Source organism: Hemitrygon akajei, chromosome 13 (genome assembly GCF_048418815.1).
Source record: "Hemitrygon akajei chromosome 13, sHemAka1.3, whole genome shotgun sequence".
Taxonomy (NCBI): domain Eukaryota; kingdom Metazoa; phylum Chordata; class Chondrichthyes; order Myliobatiformes; family Dasyatidae; genus Hemitrygon; species Hemitrygon akajei.
Window position 1 is genome coordinate 81,490,471 of NC_133136.1, and position 23,148 is coordinate 81,513,618.

The 23,148-nt window shown below is 37.9% G+C and overlaps 1 protein-coding gene across 6 annotated transcripts in view; it reads left to right on the top strand.

The window, feature by feature from the left end:
- The window catches only part of LOC140738007 (prominin-1-A-like), a 160,820-nt gene that overhangs the window by 124,502 nt on the left and 13,170 nt on the right, over nucleotides 1-23,148 (top strand). For all 6 annotated transcript variants that reach the window (XM_073064966.1, XM_073064968.1, XM_073064967.1 and 3 more), the window contains exons 11-22: nucleotides 160-377; nucleotides 970-1,044; nucleotides 4,645-4,708; nucleotides 5,369-5,528; nucleotides 6,046-6,198; nucleotides 6,335-6,458; nucleotides 7,915-8,018; nucleotides 11,730-11,811; nucleotides 12,912-13,058; nucleotides 15,272-15,343; nucleotides 19,540-19,632; nucleotides 21,576-21,593. In XM_073064966.1, coding sequence (XP_072921067.1) covers nucleotides 160-377; nucleotides 970-1,044; nucleotides 4,645-4,708; nucleotides 5,369-5,528; nucleotides 6,046-6,198; nucleotides 6,335-6,458; nucleotides 7,915-8,018; nucleotides 11,730-11,811; nucleotides 12,912-13,058; nucleotides 15,272-15,343; nucleotides 19,540-19,632; nucleotides 21,576-21,593 — 1,310 coding nt within the window. The remainder of the gene's footprint in view (nucleotides 1-159; nucleotides 378-969; nucleotides 1,045-4,644; nucleotides 4,709-5,368; nucleotides 5,529-6,045; nucleotides 6,199-6,334; nucleotides 6,459-7,914; nucleotides 8,019-11,729; nucleotides 11,812-12,911; nucleotides 13,059-15,271; nucleotides 15,344-19,539; nucleotides 19,633-21,575; nucleotides 21,594-23,148) is intronic.

Below are 23,148 nucleotides of genomic sequence, written 5' to 3' on the forward strand. Positions count from 1 at the left end.
TGGTACAAGTTGATCCATTTTCCTACCAATCTGGGTAGAGCAAACTTGAAAGCCAGATCAAAGTGGAACACTAAAGACTGGTGGGATTTGTCCAGTCAGATGAAAATTAGATGTTTTATTGTGCAGTGCAATAACTTGATTGACCCTCTGAATCTGCAGACATCAAAGACAGCAAGGAAGCTCTAGAGAATGTAATCGTCTCCAAGCGAACGTTAGGGGAAGCAACTGGCCATCTTCACGCAAGCCTGACTGAGGTACAAACAAGTCTCAACAACACGTTGAATGATGCAGCTTGCAAAGTCCCAGGAACTGTTGACCACTGTGATGACATAAGAGATTCACTCGACACTCTCAGCATCAGTGCGGACTTTAACCAAGTAGGATATTTTGTTTTCTCCCTTCGCTGTACCTGTCAATATCTAGCTTGTTTGAGTTATCATTTGCTCTTTAATTGCCTTGCCTGTTTCCTGCCCTCCTAACTCTGCTTTGGAAAATGAGAGGTTGTGCTGCTTTTTGGCTGGTCATTTACCAGAGCATAATATGCAAACCTGAAATTTTGCCTTTGAGCCGTGGTTCAATCAGTAGGATGCTCTCTGCAAAAAGTTGATTTGATACAAACCAGAGAATTTGTCCCAGGCTGGAGTGCTGTATTTCAGATGAAATGCTGAACTAGAGTCTGTCTGCTTTCTCATCACTTGACAGTTTTTCAAAGAACATAAGGAATGATATATTGTGGTTAAAATTTATCTCTTGATCAGCTAAGGTAAATCAGGTGATCTAGTATTAACACACTGCCATCTGTGAGAGTTTGCTGTATTCAGATTGGCTTCAATGTTTCTTGAACGGCATTAATGATCATTCTTCAAAAAGTATATGACTATTATTCTTCATACTGAGGAAGTGCAATGTGTTTTATAAATTTAGTCCTTTTATTGGTTTAAAATATTTGCTTTGAATACTGTATTTCAGTTACAAGATGTGGATCCTGAACTTGCCAGAATAAACAATGTCCTGAAAACTAATTTTGAAGACTTGATTCAGAAGGTAAGCACAGCTCAGTTCTTTGCAGAACAATAATTTAAAATGTTCTGCAATACTTTCTGCTGTATGAAGTTCTCAAATTTTGTACACTTATTGGTGTTAATTTTTATTTCTGAATTTCCACAGTGTAGTATTGGTTTCTTACAAATTGCATGACTGAGATTCTGGTTTAACTTCTGAGCTAAATTCTATATAAGATAGAAAAAGAATCATGCATTACAAATAATGTGAAAAGTGTATAGGTAACTATGTTTCTGGTTATAAAGGAGCTGAATGACGTTTTCAGATGACTTTAATCTGTGGCAGGTTAAGTTTGGAACAGTTTGATTGGGGAAAGTTTTTCTTTAAAGAATCAGAATCAGGTTTATTATCACCGGCCTGTGTTTTGAAATTTGTTAACGTAGCAGCAGTACAATGCAATACATGATATATAGAAAGAAAAAAATAAGAAAATTAATTACAGTGAGTATATATGTATATTAAATAGTTAGATTAAAAATGGTGCAAAACAGAAATAATATATATTTTTTAAAATAGTGCATTTTGAAATCATATGGCAGAGGGGAAGAAGCTGTTCCTGAATCACTGAGTGTGTGCCTTCAGGCGTCCTTCTTGATGGTAACAATGCGAAGAGGGCATGTTCTGCGTGATGAGGGTCCTTAATAATGGACGCCACCTTTCTGAGTCGCCACTCCCTGAGGATGTCTTGGATACTATGGAGGCTCATACCCAAGATGGAGCTGACTAATTTACAACTTTCTGTAGCTTCATTCAGTCCTGTGCAGTAGCCTGCCCCCATACCAGACAGTGCAACCTGTCAGAATGCTCTCCATGGTACATCTACAGAAGTTTCCAAGTGTTTTGCATGACAAACCAAATCTATTCAAATTCTTAAATGAAATATAGCTGCTGTCTTGCCTTCTTTATAGCTGCATCAATATGTTGGGATATAGGTTATTTTCTCAGAGATAGACACCCAGGAATTTGAAACTGCTCACTGTCTCCACTTCTGATCCCTCTATAAGGATTGGTTCATGTTCCCTCGTCTTGCCCTTCCTGAAGTCCATAATCGGCTTTGTCCTCTTACTGACATTGAGGCAAGGTTGTTGCTGCAACACCACTCAACTAGCTGGCATATCTCGCCCCTGTATGCCCTCATCTCCATCTGAGATTTTACCAGCAATTTTTGTATCATCAGCAAATTTATAGAGTCATGGGTATAGAGGGAGTAGAGCATTGGACTAAGCACACACCCCTGAGGTGTGCCAGTGTTGATCACCAGCGAGGAGAGATTTTATCACCAATCTGCACAGATTGTTGTTTTCTGGTTAGGAAGTCGAGGATCCAATTGCAGAGGGAGATTGATGAGAAGCATTGATCGTGTGGATAGTCAGAGGCTTTTTCCCAGGGCTGTAAATGGTTGCCACAAAAGGACACAGATTTAAGGAGCTGGGGAGTAGGTACAGAGCAGATGTCAGGGGTAAGTATTTTACTCAGAGTGTGGTGAGTATATGGAATGGGCTGTAGGCAGCAGTGGAGTAGGCGGATCCGATAGGGTCTTTTGGATAGGTACATGGAGCTTACATAGGTACATGGGTAAGCCTAGTAATTACTAAGGTAGGGATATGTTTGGCACAACTTTACGGGCTGAAGGGCCTGTATTGTGCTGTAGGTCTTCTATGTTTCTATGAGATACAGACCCAGGTTCTATAGCATATCAATCAGGACTGTGGGAATGATGTTAAATGCTGAGCTGTAGTCAACGAACAGCATCCTGATGTAGGTGTTTGTATTGTCCAGGTGGTCTAAGGCCATGTGAAGAGCCATTGAGATTGCATCTGCCGTAGACCTATTGTGGTGATAGGCCACAATCTTTATTAACATAATCTTTATAAAAAGATAGTTATAATAACAGTGATGGAGATTGCTAACTTTGAATTGCTAAAATGTAGAAAAATGCAGGCTGTAGAAGCTCAGGTGAATGACCGGGAACTTGCTCTTTTACTTCTCAATCCCTAAAACTTTTTACTGACTCCATGTGGTTACATTATACACATGCATATCACTATGCAAGTTGAGTACATTTGGAATGATTTGTTTTGTAAATCCAATTGATATTTTGTTTTAAAAGATACATTTTATTCTTCATCAGTATGGTCTTTTCCAACTGAATTTAATCGCATTGATATTCAGTTGCTCCTCAGATATTTGTGCTGTTATAGATTAAGCCAATCCTAGCTGTTCGGCTGTCCTGGGTGTAGTTACTGCGGTTATTATTTTTTTTTGTGCTTGTAACAATTAGCAACCACATACAAAATGTGAAAAATTCACCTGGAAAATGTGGCTAAAAGAAATAATTAGATCAATCCTTACAGTAAAAAAAAACATCCTAGTAGACTTCATCTTGTAGTCTGGAGAACAAGTTTTCCCCAAGATTATGGTGTGTGATTCATGTTATCTACTATCAGCTGCTCAATAATTTCTGATCCTGCTCTGGAAAGTGCCCTGTCTTTCACTAAGCAGCATTGAACTCAATGTTTATTCATTGTTGGTTCTGTCTGACCCTTTGTTTTGTAATGTGTTAACCTATCAGGCTACTAGAGCACATTTAAATTGTATTTATAGACTATTTTACTGGCACGCGCGCGCGCACACACACACACACACACACAGATTTGTGTTGGTCAGGTTTTGGAGGAAAGTCAGGGCAAAACTTTAGGGTAGTTCTACTGCAGGTTATTGCAGAACCCATTTTCCCTCTCTTGGAACTGAAAATATGCATCTTTCCTCATTCAGTTTGCTACCCACATTAATTCTGTGCTTTTTAAAAATTTTTAAACTTTTCTTAAGGCGAATATGGTAGATTGTGAGTGAGATTGGCTATGTAATTGCTAGTTTTGTAGTTTAAAAACTGACGGCTGTTAAGAAATGAGCTGAGACTGATGAAACTTGTTTACAAATGACAGTACTTGGATAGTAAAAGGTTATTTTCCCAGTCATTAACAAGAGGGATAATTAACATTTCAAATTTTACTTTGTAATTATCATGAAATTATTCATAACAAAACCTCGCTCTTCCTTCTCAAACATAAATTCAGCGATTAAAAATTGTGGCTACCATATGGGGAGAATTGTTCATTTGGTTTTTACATTTTTCACATAGTTGTGCATATTTCTGCTCTCTTTGGGAAAAGTTCAGTTCACTTCTATTAATTCTTTCACTGGGATGAGCTTTGTTGAGAAGGACAAATGTGCCGAATGGCTAATTGTCGTTAGAATACAGAACTGGAGTTCTTGTTGTGATGGTGCTGCCATTGTGGTGTTGGGGAGTTTCGGAATGTGATCTTGTAATAAGGAATGATAAGTTTCTGTGCCAAAATGTTTACTTGGAAAACATGGATATCCTTGCTCAGATTATGTTTGAATCTCAACACTGCCCTCGTAGGCAATGGGTTCTAGACTGAAAGAACATGGCAAGCTGTTATAAAAAGGAACTGCTTTCTCTGCAATGGATTTTTTGTAAGATGCTAAATTATATGAAAGTAATAAAATGTTCACAACTGTGTATTGCTAGTTCAAGTTTGTGTATTTATTTATTTATAGGGACACTCGTCTTTTAATAAAACTCCAGAAGTAATTCAAAATGAAACAAAGGCAATTTCATCAGGTACACTTAAAGAAATGTTTAATCTTGTGTATACGTCATTTTCCATTAAATGTGTTTTAACTAAGATATTAACCATTAAATCATTAAAAGATGTGGAATATAAATGAAAAGTGTTGGAATTGTTTGCCCTATTAATCTCTACTGTTTTTCTCTTTTTTATGGCATCATTTCAATTTTGAAGCACTTCCTCGTAAGTTTGAGCAAATCTTAAGCATAGTATGTAAGGGCTGTGACTTTGTGTGTTCGTCTTCAAAGCACTCGAGTCACTTTTCTGATTGCGTACTAATCTGTTTGCAGACGTTATGCATATGTTTTGTATGTTTGAGCCTTAAACTGAGTTTGTATGATTTTTGAATATGTTGGCTTCTGCTTATATCAGATGGAAAATTGAATCATATATTCTGGGCAGTTCAATAGATTGCTTTTTAAAATGGAAATTGAAACTCTTCAATTCTGTAGAAGCCTTGCATAAAACACTCATTTTTGTTGTTTTGGGAAATAATGCTTTAGCTTATCTATCATACATTGCCAAATGTATATGTGCATCTCTCCATAACTGTATGCGTTTTCATGATTCTGTTCCTTCAGTTACGTTCAGTAGTTGCAATGACAGAGCATGTCTGATCATGTGTAGTTTGTATTATTTTTCCTTTCTTTCAGATGTAAGGAAAGTGCTCAATGATGTTGGTGAAATGGTTTCGGATTTCAGTAAGAAGCCTGCTATTGATGATGTGATCAATACTTCTACTGGATATCTCAATCAGGGTCAGAGATATTTTCTTGAGTATCTTCCACATTTGGAAAAATACGATTTCTACAGGTAGGTTTTATTTTTCAAAAGCAGAATTCAATTCAACCATCAATTTTGCCAAGCAAACATTTAGCTTTCATGTCTATCATTGATAATTTGATCTGTTCTGATAAAATATTATTAAGCTGAAACAGTAACTTCTCTTCAGTTATTTCCAGCATTCTCTATTTTTATATTGCTCAAGATTGCCTTTAATGCATTCCAACATTGACTTTAGAAATTGTTTGGCATAATTACGGTATTTGTAAAGTGCTCATAGTGTCAATTTAGTAACTTGCACCTGTTTTGCACTTTTCTAAATGTGTCTGTGCTACGTCAACAGTAAACAGGTGGCTTATATGGATGGTTTCAGTGTGAAGGATTAAGTGAACACATCAACAGTGGTGCAGTGTCCCCAAGTTTACCTGTGTTTTAAAATTGTGCATTACTTTGAATGCCACTTTATTGCATTCTAGTTATCTGATAAGAAAATGTTTAGAAATATTAATAATAGAACTGAGTTCATACCTGCATGGCGTTTTTATAGGTGGCTTGGCGGAATTGCACTCTGCTGTTCAGTTGTGCTTATTCTTACTTTCAACTACCTTGGTTTGCTGTGTGGATCCTGTGGATTTGACAAGCATGCTTCTCCAACCACTAGAGGTTGTGTATCAAACACGGGAGGCACCCTCCTTTTAGCGTAAGCATAATATCAAAAATATTACTGTCGTTACAAATACATTGTAAAATCTTTGTAATAAATACGGTTTGCTTCCAATATTTTATCCATAACTTCATAACCTTTAAAAATCTAACTTTTATGTCATTTCTTTTAGAGGTGTTGGGGTTAGCTTCATCTTCTCCTGGCTCTTGATGCTGGTAGTTGTGATCACGTTTTTCACAGGAGGAAATGTAGAAAGGCTTGCTTGTCAATCTTTTAAAGACAACAGTTTATTTAAGGTAACATGCAAGAACTTGATTGTAACTGAAAGAAACAAAATCTGAAATTTCAGAACCACCTCTTCCTGAGAATTTTAGACTAAATTTGAACTTTTGTGTTTAAAACCCATTAGGTTGTTCTGAACTCCACTAACTAGTAATGGTTTTTGGGGAGGGGTTAGTGGTGTCAAGGCTGTGGACTCCACAATCCCTGTAATGTCTCTACCATTCCCGTCTAAACTTTGTACCCTCAGCCAGGCCTTTTTTTAATTTCTTTTTTACCTACATGCCCTTTATTTGGATCACTACCGATGGTCCCCATCCACCTCCACTTAGTCGGGCTAAGGTGAGCGGAGCTTGAGGGTGGATATGGCAAAACTTCAATGGTTGGTAGGCCTCAGCTACTGAGGGCCTAAACTTGAAACTCCCTGGGAGCCTGTAATGGGAGGTGGAGCTGGGTGCGGAGCCTGTAATGGGAGGTGGAGCTGGGTGCGGAGCCTGTAATGGGAGGTAGAGCTGGGCGCAGAGCCTGTAATGGGAGGTGGAGCTGGGCGCGGAGCCTGTAATGGGAGGTGGAGCTGGGCACGGAGCATGTAATGGGAGATGGAGCTGGGCGCGGAGCCTTACCTGGTGTTAAATCTGCCTGAGGCTTTGTCATTATCCCTACTATTCAAACATAATTGTCTAGAACTTCTATATATTTTTAAAATGTGACATTTTAAAATTAAAATAAATTAGGAGACTTGCAAGTAAAAATAGGTGCAGGGAGAAGACACTGACTGAACTTGTCTCTCCTGCCCCTTATCTCCTGGTTGGGAATCCATCAGATGATTGTGAATTCTGACCTTGTGCTTGGTCTGACCAGCATAAGATCATAGAGAAATTATTTTTAAGAGATCCCAGAACTCATCCTGCCTTGTGTGCTGGATTTGGCAATGGAGTGAAGTAACAGATGCTCTATCATATGTCACTTAGTTTGTTCCAGACTTGTGAAGGAACCTTGCAAGTCAATGAAGCTCTCACCAGGGAATACAGTTTGGCCCACTATTTTCTTCTGGAGCTTGATGTCTAGTTTTCTTTGATTTGGTGAAACTCCTGTGGGCATTTTATAAATGACTACAGTATATATAAAGACCTGAGATTTAATGGGCTAAAATATAGTGTAAAATAGAATTCCATGTGCTGAGTTTAATTTATTATTAACAATAAGAAATTCAAGGTTACGAAAGTTAATATTGAACAGCTCTTAATAAAATATGGAATCCTTTTCGAGCTGACTTGTTTCAGGAGGAACAACATGTCCATTATGTTTTCATTGTTAGTTCCAAAAAGCAGTGGAGGATTTTGACTCTGGTACAATATTATTTTGCAGCCTTTAATGAAAAGGTGCTAATTACATAAGATAATTGTGAACATTGTTTTTTGTAGGAGTGGTATACGTTTTTGCTAGTAAGCCTGTCATCTTTGTGTTTTTAAGCTTTTGGATACTCCCTATTTATTGAATTCGCAGTGGAAGAATTTCCTTTCCGGATTTCTGTTTTCTGAACGCAGTGCAAACCTCACTTTTCAGAGTGTATACAGGTCAGGTTCTGAAGTTTACTGTTAAGTCTTGATATTTGTTTCTTGGGGAATAAAAACTAATTCTTTATGTATAGCCTATGTGTGTGTATATGAAAAAAAAACATATAATTACATTTCTATACTCATACACGTATAGACATATATATACACACACGTATGTGTGTGTGTGTGTGTGTATATATCCATCCATCCATCTGCACAGGTGCACCACGAGGCTGTGTGCTTAGCCCCCTGCTCTACTCACTTTACACTTAATGACTGGCTAAGTACAACTCCAATGCCATATTTAACTTTGCTGATGATGTTACTGTCATTGGCAATATCATAGGTGGTGATAAATGAACATATACTTCATGAGGGAGATTGAAAATCTAGCTGAGTAGTGCCACAATGTCAGCAAAACCAAGGAGCTGATTATTGACTTCAGGGGGAAGAAACCTAACGTCCATGAGCCAGTCCTCATCAGAGGTGGAGAGGGCCAGCAACTTTAAATTGCTGTTATTTCGGAATATCTGTCCTGGGCCCAGCATGCAAGTACAATTTTGAAAAAAGCACAGCAGTGCCTCTACTTCCTTGGAAATTTGCGAAGATTTGGCATTATAGCTAAAACTTTAACAAACATCTATATATGTGTAGTGTATATTGACTGGCTGCATCACAGAATGGTGTGGAAACACCGATGCCCTTGAACAGAAAATCCTAAAAAGAAGAGTAATGGATGTGGCCTAGTTCATCATGTGGCCTCCCCACCATTGAGTACATCTACCCAGAGTGTTGCTGCAGGAAAACAGCATCCATTATCAGGACCCTCACCACCCAGGTCATGCTGTCTTCTGACTGCTGCCATCAGGAAGAAGATACAGGAGCCTCAAGACTCTCACCACCAGGTTCAAGAACAGTTATTACCCATCAACCATCAGGCTCTTGAACCAAAGGGGTTATCTTCACTCAACTTCACTTGTCCCATCACTGAAGTGTTCCCACAACTTATGGACTCACTTGCAAGGATACCATCTCAAGTCCCTAATAGTTACTGCTTATTTATTTATTATTATTATAATTATTTCTTTTGTCTTTTGCACACTAGTTGCCCACCCTGTTGGGTCCAGTCTTTCATTGAATCTACAGGTTTCCCCTGCCATCCGAAGTAGAGCGTTCCTATGAAACGGTTCATAAGCCGGAATGTCATAAAGTGAAGAAGCAATTACCATTTATTTATATGGGAAAAATTTGTGAGCGTTTGCAGACCCAAAAAATAACCTAAAAAATCATGCCAAATAACACATAAAACCTAAAATAATAGTACCAGATAGTAAAAGCTGGAATGATATGATAAATACACAGCCTATATAAAGTAGAAATACTTTTCTGCAATCACTGTCCACCTAGCGAAAATCTCTTTCTTTCTTTTTAAATCTTTTTATTAATTTTAAACAAACATAAATGAAACATGAATACAGAGAGCTTGAGAGTACATAATTAATAGGTTAAGGTAATCCATATATAATAACCTCCCAAACTCATAGTGATTACGAAAAATAGAGTAAATAAGAAACCCCCCCCTCCCCCAAAAAAAGGAAAAGAAAACCTAACCGACATGGGCCATTGCATTACGTCAAATATACACAGTAGCGTCAATAACTCCACACCTCCATCCAAATAATTAAGGATAATAAAAGTAAGGTTTAGGAAAAGTCAGTTTAGCTCATATGAAAATGTTGAATAAATGGTCTCCAAGTTTCTTCAAATTTAATTGAAGGGTCAAAAACAACACTTCTAATTTTTTCGAAACTCTAACAAGAAATAGTTTGAGAAAACCACTGAAATATAGTTGGAGGATTAATTTCTTTCCAGTTCAATAGGATAGATCTTCTAGCCATTAATGTAACAAACGCAATCATCCACCGGGCTGAGGGGGATAAACAACTATTATCCACCATTGGTAAACCGAAAATTGCAGTAATAGGATGCAGTTGCAATTTAATATTCAAAACTGTTGAAATAGTACCAAAAGTATCTTACCAATAATTTTGCAAACAAGGGCAAGACCAAAACACATGTGTCAATGAAGTGACTTCAGAATGACATCTGTCACAGGTTGGATTAACATAAGAATAGAATCGAGCAAGTTTATCCTTGGACATGTGAGCCCTATGTACAACCTTAAATTGTATTAGGGCATGTTTGGCACAAATAGAAGAAGAATTGACTAATTGTAAAATTTTCTCCCACTGCTCAATGGGTATAAGACAGTGAAGTTCTTTTTTCCATTCCTTCTTAATTTTTTCTGATACTCCTGGCTGTATTTTCATGATCATGTTATAAATGATGGCTACTAAACCCTTCTGGCAAGGATTCAGAGCCTCACACATTTTTCTATCATTGTTCTTTGTAAGCACTCAAACCATCCTGCAAATATGCCCTAAACCTACGTGCCCTTTCAAAACTAAAGTCATACTTTTCTGCAGTCATTGCAGCGTTGCCAATCACAGCGAAAATCTCACGCAATTGCTTCATGTTAAGTTCCTGGACGACTTCACTTTCGGTCCGTTCACTACTACGTTTGGTTTCGATTGTTATCCTTTCCTCTTCCAATTGCATCAGTTCTTGGTCATGGGATGCCAAAACCTCTTCAACATCATCTTCGTCAACTTCCACATGCCAAACTCACTTTGTCCTTACTTCATTCACCACGATCGAAGCGCTTAATTATGTCTAGTTTTATGCTAAGTGTAACACCCTTACGAGCTCTTTTAGGCTTTTCCGATACCTTAGAACTCATCTTGCTAACGGATGCACAAAATAAATCGACATAAAGCACAGATGCTCACAGGCATGTGTATAAGCAATGCCGGCTAGAATGTAGTTCTGGGAGAGGAGCTCGGCTGCTCAGGGTGTGCGCTGCCTTTTTTCCTAACAGTGAAAACACCTTCTGTTAGTGAAAACAGGTAACTAATGTAGGTCTTTCGTAACAGCGAGGTGTCGTAAAGCGAATGTTCGAAAAACGGCGGACACCTGTATTATGGTTTTTGGTTTTATTGAGTATGCCCACATGAAAATGAATTTCAGGGTGTTATATAGTGACATACAGTGCCTATAACAAGTATTCAGCCCCACCCCCCAGAAGTTTTCATGTTTTATTGTTTTACAATATTGAATCAGATTTAATTTGGCTGTTTTTGACTCTGATAAAGACTCTTTTGTTGCAAAGTGTAAACAGATCTCTACAGAGTGATCTAAATTAATTACAGATATAAAACACAAAATAATTGATTGTGTAGGTATTCACCCCCTTTAATATGACAGTCCAAAGTATCGCTAGTGCAGCCCATTGGTTTTAGAAATCACATAATTACGGTAGTTAAATTGAGATCTGTTTTTGGAGAGTCAAGGTGTTTCAATTGAATGTAGTAAAAATACACCTGAAGAGCACAAGTCAGAAGATGGATACAATTTTTAAAAAGCCAAATTAAATCCACTGAGATTCAATGTTGTAAAACAATAAAACGTAAAAACTTGCAAAGAGGATAAATAGTTTTTATAGGCACTGTATACGTGTGGTACGTGCTGCCAAACGAAGAGATGTGCAATTTGAGATCCAGGGCAATTACCTGAACAATTTCAGGGACACCTTGTAGAATGTTATGTATTTTAAAAGCTATATTCTTGCTGTTGATGCTAAATTAAATTCCATTTTTAATTTTTATACAGAAAATGCCACAGAAATGAAGGAGTATATTCAGCCTTCCAGCTGCAAACTGTATTCAATATAGATGATCTAAATTTCAATGCAGTAAGTAAAAGTGGTGATGTTTGTCTTAAATAAAATAATAAAAGCTGTTTCTTTGGTAATGAATGAATTCAAACTTGAAAAGACAAGCTTTGTAATTGCCCTGTTGTCTTTTAGTTTTTTTTCTGGTGCAATGAGCTGTGGACCAACAGTTTGGTCACTTCTGTCTGCAAGACAACTTGACTTTATTGTTGAAGTTTTCCTCTTGTATTTTCTTTCACTCTTAAATCTGGCTATAAACATTAAATGTTGGAGTTTCTGCAATCCAACTTGAGTCAAAATTAAGAGTTGCCTTAATCATTTCTGTTTTCTTGTTTTAACCTTCCAGTTGAAAAATTATATGCTTTAATTTAACATTCAACCTCTGTAACTTATCAAATAGCTCATTGCAAGTGTTAACTTGATCTGTTTCAGCCAAGAATTTCACCACTTTTTTTTTTCTCCACCTTGTTGACGGGGAGGGGTCCCTTTCTGTATTAATCTGAAAAGAATGGATGTTTGGGAGAGGTGATTGTAATAAATGTACATCCCCTTAAGGGGAATTTGTTTTGCTATGAGTTGTCCTTCAAACAAATGGTAACTGTTTGCCTGTTGACATAATGTTGCTCCTATGTTCATCTTACAACTGTGCAATTGAATAATTGAAATTTATTTAGTTCAATATTTTTTGTTTAGATTTGTAGGCAGTGCATATAATTTGATTAGGATCCCTGCATTCTGTACCAATAAATTAGCATTGTACATGCTGTGGTCATTTTTCTAAGTGTATTGAAATAAAAAGTAGTCCTTGAAGGTCCTTTTGAGAAGTCTGAAAGTCGAGTTAAAATGGAGCTAAATTCGGCTAACTGGAGCACCCTCCGGCTGGGCCAAAGATCTGAAGCTCAGGACGTTAATATTGAACTTTGTACTTTAGATGCTTGTCTTTAAACAGAATATTTTATATTGCTCTGTCTTAGACAAAGCTTATGCTATATTAATATTCTGCTTATATAGCTACAGACTTTTAAGTATATAACGCTTAGTATGCAAATGGAGCAGAAATTGTATGCAAAAGTTGTTCAAAAGGTGTTGTTTTTTTGTTAATGGCATTGATATTTTTTCAGTATACAGCTAACCTGACAGACAAATTCGCCAATGTTGATGTGAATTTGAGTAGCATTGTAATACTGGATGAAGAAGCAAAAAATGGTCTTCTTGATTTCTCTGATAGCGGCATCGACAGAATTAATTGTACGGCATACTTAAATGAGGTATTACTACTTTCTGTGTTTCAATGGGATGAAACATCTACCAACTGGAGATTAGTTATTAGAACTTTTAATAATTCTAATGTAGTAACTGAAGAAAGAAGTTTTATCTTCCATATATGTTAAGCAAGTTGATTACAAGTGGAGATGATATGATCTTTTTCTTTGTTTGAATTTTATCAAGTGCAGTGATTTGCTTTAACCTTGTAATAAGGTTTTAATGAGATTTCCATATCCAAAAGGATCAATCATAAAGATTAAATTATTTATTTTTTGGCACCTTCCAGCAGCTTTTTTAATTGATGCAGCTTATGGACTGGACTCTGTAGTTCGTTTTGTGATGTGTTTCTGATTGCTTCTTTTTTTTGGGGGGTTGCTATTTTGTGCAATATTGATTGGGATGGGCAGCCTCTGCAGCCTGCAGTCAATGTTCTTTTTTCTGTAGTGCAACTTCTCAATTTCAAATTCTCCAATTCTGGCTCCTTGGCCATGCTGGCCACAGAACGAACAGCAACAAGCTGCTAACATCTGGAATTCCTTTCCTTCCCCCCTCAAATTACAAAGCTTTTGTTTACACCTAGTGATTTTCTTATAACTTTTTAAACTCTCATTTCTGTAAAGAATTTGACTTCCTGAAAATACTACCCACGTACACTGTTCACTATGTATAGAAGAAATAGACAGTTAGTTTGGAACTGAAGAATTGTTTTAAGTGTGCTGAGTCCTTCACTTTAAGGTTAGTGATGCAGAAGTTCTATGGATAACAAAAAGCATGAATATCACAAACACAAAATGCTGGAGGAGCTCAGCAGGTCAGGCAGCATCTATAGAAAAGAATAACAGTTGATGTTTTGCGTCAAGACCCTTCTTTCTTTAGGAACATTTTTAGTGTGTGTTGCTTTAGATTTCCAGCATCTGCAGACTTACTTGTGCTTATGAATATCACAAAGGCCATTTCCTGTGTACTTAAGACAGGTTCAAACATAAGCCTACCCTACAAGTTCTACATTTGGTTAAATGCTTAAATATCTAAAAAGAAGTAGTATTATTTATCAAACTTTCTGTTGACAGCATTAAAACTTGCAAAGACTATGTTTGAAATCACAAGTTGTGGTTGTGTAAGCAAACACACTATTAGAACAGCACACAAGGACCCATTTGATGAAGGTGATCAGGAACTGGTCACTGTCTTTACAGGTTGTGCCCAATGTGTATATATAATTGGGGGAAAAAAGTTGAGATGGAACCTGAGGCTAATCGCATGTGTATGCAAAGCTATGGGTAGCAAATGAGTAGGAAATGATAAATGTGTGTAATTGATCGTATATGGGAGAAAATGTCTGAACAAACATTGGTGCTTTTAAAGCCTACTGTCCTTGCAGGCTACTTGATCTCCAGCTTCCTTTGCCAGTGTCCTTGACAATTTTGTTTCCTCCCACATCCATGCTCACTTTTCCCATATTTGAATCTTTCATAGCTCTTGGGTCAGAAAAATGGTCTCCGTCAGTCGTCATAGTGTACATTGTCGTCTTGATGACTTTAGTGTATAATTTGGCCTGAGTGGCCTCTTCCAGTTCATTTGCTTGAAAGTGCGAAGTAAATTTATTATTGAAGTGTGGATATGTCACCATATACTACCTTGAGATTCATTTTATTGCAAGACACAGTAGAACAGAGAGATACAACAGAATCAATGAAAAAATTACAAAGACTGACAAACTACCACTGCAAAAGAAGACAAATTGCAAATTAAAAAAAAAATAATTAAAAAACACTGAGTACATGAATTGTAGATTCCTTGAAAGTGAGTCCATAGCTTGTGGAGTTAGTTCAGAGTTGAAGTGAGTCAAGTTATTTACGGTGGTTCAGGTTGAAGGTTCCTCAGTCTGATGGTGAGGGACCTAAGGCTCCATCTAAGATTACCTAAGATTACCTCCTTCCGAAAGGCAGCAGTGAGAAGAGAGCAAGGCCTGGATGGTGGAGGTCCTTGATATGGTTTCTGCTTTCTTATGGCAACACTCTTTGTAGATATGGGAGGGCTTTATCTGGGATGAACTATTTCATTTTAGGGGAATTTGTCCATTCATGGACAATTACCCTTCTGTCTTTCCAATTGTATCTAAAGTATATAACATAATCAAGAAGTAATCTTCATTTATTTTCTGCAAGTGTCCATTTGCACAAGTTCTCTTCAGTTTTATTTCTTTAATTTACAGATCAAAAAAAATGTAACTAAGGTGGATCTTTGGATGTTTGCAAAAGATTTAGAAGTAAAAGCAAATGCATTGGTAAGTTTTTTAATTTGTAAAACCTTCCACAGATAAAACTTTGTTAACTTCCTCTCTGCCTGCTGCAAATTTATCTACTACTTTCACGTCAGTAGTGGGGAAACTACACTTTACATAATTGGAAGTCTATTCACCGACATCACTCTGGTTACTGTGGGATTTTGAAGAATGAATTTAATTATTTTCCTTGGGCTGTAATGAAATTTGCATTGGTGCCTTAGTTTGATTTTGATGAAGGAGCTGAACTCCTGAATGAGCTATGGTAGCTCTGACTTATAACTCACGTTGATCAATGTCTAAATCTTATTTTAGAATGGAAGCTTTTTAAATTTTTAAGCTAAGAATTCTGTAAGTTGTGACTGTGTTACAGACTAAGACATAGCAATAAACAACAGTGTTGCCCTTTGAAAAATTCATTTCATATCTGTTAGCATTTATTTCCTGCATCATTTTTTTTGTTATATGTTTGTTAAGTTTGTAACATAATCATCCATTTTCCCTCCTTTTATGCTGGTCTTTTAATTGTCAGTTTTATATTGTCACCTTTACTTTCTACTGAGGTGCCAGTTTTTGCAAAGTAAGCATCAGCTGCTTCTCAACTATTTTGTGTGTGTGTGTGTGTATCAGCCAAGACAAGCATCCTTTAAGAATTTTAAGTCCTGCAATTGGCTTTAAAGTGCTTATACAAAGTATTCACCTTCTCTTTCCCTCCCCCCGGAATTTTTCATGGTTTATTGTTTTACAACATTGACACAAGAGTCTTCTGTTGATCAGTGTCAAAAAAGCCAAATCAAATCCACTGCGGTTCAAAGTGAAAACAAGTTCCTCAAATGGCTCAAAATTTGTTGAAATTTCTAAACACAAAATAATTGATTGCATTATTACTCACCCCTTTCAAGTCGGTATTTAGTAGATGCACCTTTGGTGGCAATTACAGCCTTGAGTCTATGTGGATAGGTTCTATCAGCTTTGTACATCTGGACACTGCAATTTTTCCCCATTCTTCTTCACAGAACTGCTCAAGCTCTGTCAGATTCCATGGGGATCATGAGAGAACAGCCATTTTCAAGTCCAGCCACAAATTCTCAATTGGATTGAAGTCTGGATTCTAACTTGGCTACCCCAGAGCATTAACTTTGATGTTTTAAGCCATTCCTGTGTAGCTTTGGCTTTATGCTTGGGGTCTTTGTCTTGCTGGAAAACAGATCTCTTAAGTTGCAGTTCCCTTGCAGACTGCGTCAGGTTTTCCTCCAGGATCTCCCTGTATTTTGCTGCATTCATTTTACCCTCTACCTTCACAAGCCTTCCAGGGCCTAATGCAGTGAAGCATTTCCACTGCATGATGCAGTCACTATGATGCTTCATGATAGGGATGGTGTGTTTTTAATGATGTGTGATGTTTGGCTTATGTCAAACATAGTATTTAGTCTGTTGGCCAAAGAGCTCAATTTTGGTTTCATCATATCATAGAACCTTCTTCCAGCTGACTTCAGAGTCTCCCATATGCCTTGTGAAACTCTAGCCGAGATTTCATGAGCATTTTTTCCTCCCGACAGTGGTGTTTTCTTTGCCACTCTTCCATAAAGCTGCAAACAGTGAAGCACATGGGCAACAGTTGTTAGATGCACAGTTTCTCCCATCTCAGGCACTGAGGCTTGTAACTCCTCCAGAGTTGTCATAGGTCTCTTGGAGGCTTCCCTCACCAGTCCCCTTGCACAGTTTCTCCCATCTCAGCCACTGAGGCTTGTATCTCCTCCAGAGTTGTCATAGGTCTCTTGGAGGCTTCCCTCACCAGTCCCCTTGCACAGTTTCTCCCATCTCAGCCACTGAGGCTTGTATCTCCTCCAGAGTTGTCATAGGTCTCTTGGAGGCTTCCCTCACCAGTCCCCTTGCACAGTTTTTGAGGACTGCCTGCTCTAGGCAGATTTACAGCTGTGCCCTATTCTTTCGATTTCTTGATGATTGACTTAACTATATTCCAGGGGATATTCAGTGACTTTTCTTGTATCCATCTCCTGACTTGTGCTTTTCAATAACCTTTTTGTGGAGTTGCTTGTAGTGTTCTTTTGTCTTCATGGTGTAGTGTTTTTGCCAGGATACTGACTCACCAGCAGCTGGACTTTCCAGATACAGGTGTATTTTTACTATAATCAATTGAAACGCACACAGGTCTCCAAAAACAGATCTCCATTTAACTAGTTATGTAACTTCTAAAACCAATTGGCTGCACCAGTGATGATTTGCTATGTCATATTAAGGGGTGAATAATTATGTAATCAATTATTTTAGATCACTTTGTAGAGAGCTGTTCTCACTCAAATAAGCCAAATTAAATCCACTGTGATTCAATGTTGTAAAACAATAAAACATGAAAATTTCAAAGGAGGGAGAATTCTTTTTATAGGCACTGTATGTCATGCCATGCACTAGTTCAATACAATCGAGATGGCTGATCCTGTTCAAAGAAGTCAGAAACTAAATGACCCTTGTTACGTTCCCCAGTAACCGGGTGACTTACCAGCAAAGATAGAGAGGTCCGCTGAAGCCTGGTGCTACTATTTTCAAACGTTTTATTTATAAAGGGGCACAAATGTATGGTTAATACAAAACATTCAGATCATATACATCGTCAAAACTCAATCTAAAGCACAGGTGTAGTAATAATCAATCAAAAATGAGCTCTATCATTGTCTAGGGGATACTGAGTCCAATGAAATATAAGAGTCACTCAAAGTCTGCAGGCTTCCCCGTTTCAGGAACCGCTGGCATTTCACGTGTTGGATAGAGTGAGAAGGAACACTTGCCCGTCGTCTTTGCGAAGCAAATCCCTGTTGTTAGTTAAAACGGTTTGTCCTTGGGTTCCAGCCACAGACTCCCGATCCGGAATCTAACGCACGTGGCTTCCTTCAGAATGGCTTCCTGCTCTGATGGGAAGCACTATCGTGTCTTCTTCGTGTGTCTCCTTGGTGTGTCCGAGGCCCCGCCTTGGCAGCCCACCTTTTATCTGGACTGGCAGGGTTGTAGATGTCAATCAGGGTGGGGGCGAGGCAATCTTTCCCCCATCACCCATCTCACAGCAAAGATAGCGGGATCAGCTGAGTCGGATGCTACTATTTTCAAACGTTTTATTCAAAAAGGGGCACAAACATATGGTTAATACAAAACATTCAGATCATATACATCGTCAAAACTCAATCTAAAACACCGGTGTAATAATAATCAATCAGAAATAAGCTCTATAGTTGTCTAGGGGTTAATACTGAGTCCAATTGAAATATAAAGAGTCACTCAGAAGTTTGCAGGCTTTTCCCTTTTGGGAACCGCTGGGGTTTCACGTTGTGGAGAGAGAGAGATGGTTGAGAAAAGGATAAACACTTGCCCGTTGTCTTTACAGAGCAAATCCTTGGAATCAGGGGAGCAGGCTTCCCCGTTGTTAGTTAAAAGCAGTCTTCCGTTGGTTCTAGCCACAGATTCAAAATTTGGAATCTAACGCACGTGGCTTCCTTCAAAATGCCTTCCCGCTCCCACGGGAATCGGTATCGTGCTTCCTTGGTGTCTCCTTGGTGCGTCTGAGGGTTGGCCCCCCCTCAGACCCTCCTTTATACTTCTTCACGGGATCGCAGGTGTCAATCAGGTTGCAGGTGATGCGATCTCTCTCTCAACCAGCCCACTTTGCCCGAGGGCTTTTCACGTGGTCTTCATGAGACAATAGTCAATATCGCCTTTATTCTGCTTCTCGGGAGAACGTGGTCTTCCGCACGTCTCTCTCTCTCTCTCCCATTTCCTGTGTCTATTCAGCACGTCTCTCCCCCTCTTGGGTCAGTTGACCCCCCCCCTTGTCTAGGGCTCTTGCGATTCTCACAAAGGAGGGGGCCGAGGTTATAACAGCACGTAGGCCAGTTCCTTATTCCACAAAGGTGTCTCCCAAGACAATGGCTATGTCCAAGGCTTTTGTCTTGCTGAGCGACCAGCCCACATTCCAAACTGTAAGGCTCTCTCTCTCTCTCGCAATTCTCACAAAGGAGGGGGCTGAGGTCATGACACCATTTTGTTTTGGAAAACGCTTGCACTAAATATTTGATTTCATTATAAATGCTTGAAAGTTCAATGAAAGTACTATATTGACAAGCATACTTTGGTAACTTGTTAGTTTTACCAGTGTGTAACTTTCTGAATGTTATATGCAACTTTTTCAGCCTGCGGGAGCATTGTCAAATGCATTAAGGGGCCATGCAAACAATATTCGGGAAATATATACACAGCAAGTTGTGCCTCTAGAAGGAGCTCTGGTAAGATGTGGGCAAAGAAATGTTTTATTTTCATCAAACTTTGAAAATTGTGCTGGAGTATTTGTATTGCATGCCATTTGAGCTATTAACCCTGTTTCAATATGCTTTGAATGTACTGTATATAGCCATATTGTTTGGTGATAATAAGCAGAAAAGGCCAGTTATAATCTTGCCTCAAAAGTGTTGGGATTTTCTTTTGCCAATTTGTTACAGTTTTGTGTTTTTGGTAACATATATGGCTCTTTAACTGAAATCAGAATCCATTCTTATTGTTACTGTTAATTAAGTAGCAGCCCATGGGTTTAAGTAATCTACTTGCCAAAAAACAGGTGGTAGATATTTTCCACATCACAGGTGAAGGGTAACAATGTGATTATGATGGGACTTAATGATTTTTGAAGAAAAAGTACCAAGAAATCCCAAAAAGATACAGCACTTAGAGCAATAAAAAAATGAGCAGTTCCTCCTTTATATGAAAGATATTTTGTGGGCTGGTTTTAGCCAAGTCCAGGATGATACAAATCCTGATGGTAGATTTGTGTTGGTCTTCATGCCTCTGGCAATGTCAGCTTTGAGGGAAAATAGAGCAATGTAGATGCAAGGGGTTTCTTCATTTTATATAATTTTGTTTGTTCTCTCATCGACAAATTTTCTCTGACCCTTGTTCACAGTTAGTTGTTGATAGAAGCTTGTTACAAGTGGCTCAAGATTTTCTATTATTCAGTCTGGAGCAAATAGAAGAATCAAACAATTCCTCTTTTATTGGAACAGTCTCTAAAAACTCATGTTTGACATGGATTATTAATCAAAATCTCAAAACCTTTTTAAGGCTAAGGTGGGCATCTTCTGAACTGAGATGGAGTGGCAGTCACTGCACCGTTCATGACATCTGGCAACAGTGAAATGCAGCATCTCACTGAAATGCAATTTTACTATAAAATACCTAAATTTGCAAAATATATAGGATCGTATTAATTTTAAATCAAAGCTTTGACTGAATTATTTGTTGGAAGTTATATCATATTATCCCAAGGAAACATCGGATTTGAGCTTCAAAGTGTCTGTATTTAAAGCTAACTATCTTGATGCACATTATTAAAAGTCTTGCACTTGCACATCCAGCCTCAATTTAAGATTATTTTTAAAGAAAACATATTTCTGATTGGCTTTGATCATTATAAATGCCCATATATCTTAAAGCTCATTTGTTTAACTTGTATAATTGTCACCTTTAAATTTTGCAACCATGGGGCAGTGCTGTACTCTTTCCTTAGAAAATTACTTACACTTTCCACAGTTTCTTTCTGAAAAGTTTTGGAAATGGCATACATGTCCTGTCTGTGATAACTTGATTGACATTTTTGAATCATGCTAGTTGCATTAGCACTTGAGGGAGGGAAGCCTTTGTCAACAAATATTGATCATTTAATTTCAGTATTTTGGTGGGCTGCTAGATGGAACACTCGAATTTGATTTCACATATATTTTTGGAAACAGTTTTAGGTAACTACCAAGCAGCTTAATGTGTATTCCACCAACTCTGTCTAGCATCATGGCAATCATTTTGCTCAACTCAAAAATGAAATTGCTCTTGAGGCTGGCACTGACTCTATCCAAACAAAGCACAAGTTGCTATACATGCAGTACTTAAATTTTGAGAAGACTTTGGACTCCCAACAAATAGTTTTTTTTTTCTATGGCCTTTTGTAAGTTAATTTTTGGTTCATTGATTGTGGAACTCCAGAAGCTTTAATATTGACCCCAAGGTCTAGGGTCTGTCCGCAGGATTTAATCTTTCTGCTTCCTCGTTACTAGTTATTCTTTGATTGAAACCTGTTGTGAGTATTTCATAAAATGGGTTCTTTTCCACTAACCTAACTTCCCTGTTCTTAAGTTTTGAATTAATTCCTATTTCTGCTTTTTTTTTTTGAAATGCTTACCAGAGATATGTTGAAGCACGGGTAAGATGTTCTTAAATGACCATCACAAATGTCTTTCCTGAACAATAGCATTAGTTATGTGTGTTATCTGAATGTTATTTGGAGCTTTTTAAAAACAGGAATAGACAGTTGGGTCTAAAAGCATCAGACTGTTGTGGCGTTTTCAATAAGATAGGGTGCAGTCCTTGAATTGGTGAAGTACAACTGCAGTATTGTCACATAAATTAACACGATGAATTTGGATCCCTTTGCTTGATTGCCCTGTATTTAGTATGAAGTTATACAAAGTTTAAATTTTCCTTTTAGAGCTGCGCTTTCCAGTTTGTTAGACAAAGATGGATTTTCAAAATTGAAGAACCTTGTTTTGCTTATATTATTTTAATATCCACAACAATCGCAGCTGAGCATTGCCTCCAACAGATTTGTGCTCCTGCAACTACCTAGCCCCAACAATATTGGGTGCTAGGTGATCAAACTATGTAATATTCTTTCTAATTTGCTCAAAGTTGGCTTGCATGAGAACATTAGGATGTAATGGTGTTGAGCTCCATAAATAACAGAAGATAAGAGCAGGAATGGCCCCTCAGTCATGCCCTGCTGTTCAAGATAATCATGACTGATTTATCCCAGTCCTCAATTCCTTTGTGCTGGCCTCCCGCAAGCGCTCAATCCCATGAATGTTCAAAAATTGCTTTGAACAAATCTTTAAAAATCCTTGATTGCATTTCTGTAGTGGAAAGTTAAATTACTGGTTTAATAGTTGTGGGTTGATGTTGATTAACAATTACTTGTAAAATGTTTGTTTCTGCTATGTCATTGTGCAACTGTTGTATATCCTTGTACTATACTTGAGGATATAGTATATATTTTGATAGCGGTGCTTCATACAGTATTTGAAAACTGACTGGGCACAAGCGTAGTGGCATTCCAATATATGATCAGCACAACAGATAGGATATTTCCAATTCCTAACAATACAGTGGTTTGAAAAGGGAGCAAATGAAATCCATTTAATATAAGACCTGTGCATTCTTTGTAATTTCTGAAGGAGTACTGGTAAATGCATAGTAAAGCTCCAATGGCCTATTGGCTTTGTGGCCTAGGAGGTGCACATTTAAACTTTTTTGGATGTTGCACGCAAGAGTAAATTTTCCAGTGAACTGGATGAGCTTCAGGGAAGAAAAGGAAATGGGAGCCGAATGAGTTTAAAGGAAGTATGTGAAGCAGGGCCGCATTGAACCAGATGCTGTTCCATTAGGTTTCTGAACAAACAGGTAACAGGTTATTGGAGTTTTTACTCAACATCAAATAGAAACAAAACCAATCTGAACACCACTGAATAAGATAACCACAGAGCTCTTTCTCCCTCACCCCACCTCACTAAATTCACTTGTGCATCATGTTGATTATCTTCCAGTAGCACAGTTTAGGATATTTTACTGTTAGTGTTGGCATATAAATACATCTTGTTGATAATTCAGCACATTCATGCTCCATAGGTGTTGAATTGGATCTTTTCAAGGTGTGATCTGGCCAAAGGATTCTGCATTTTGAGCACATCTTGTACTGTTGTGGC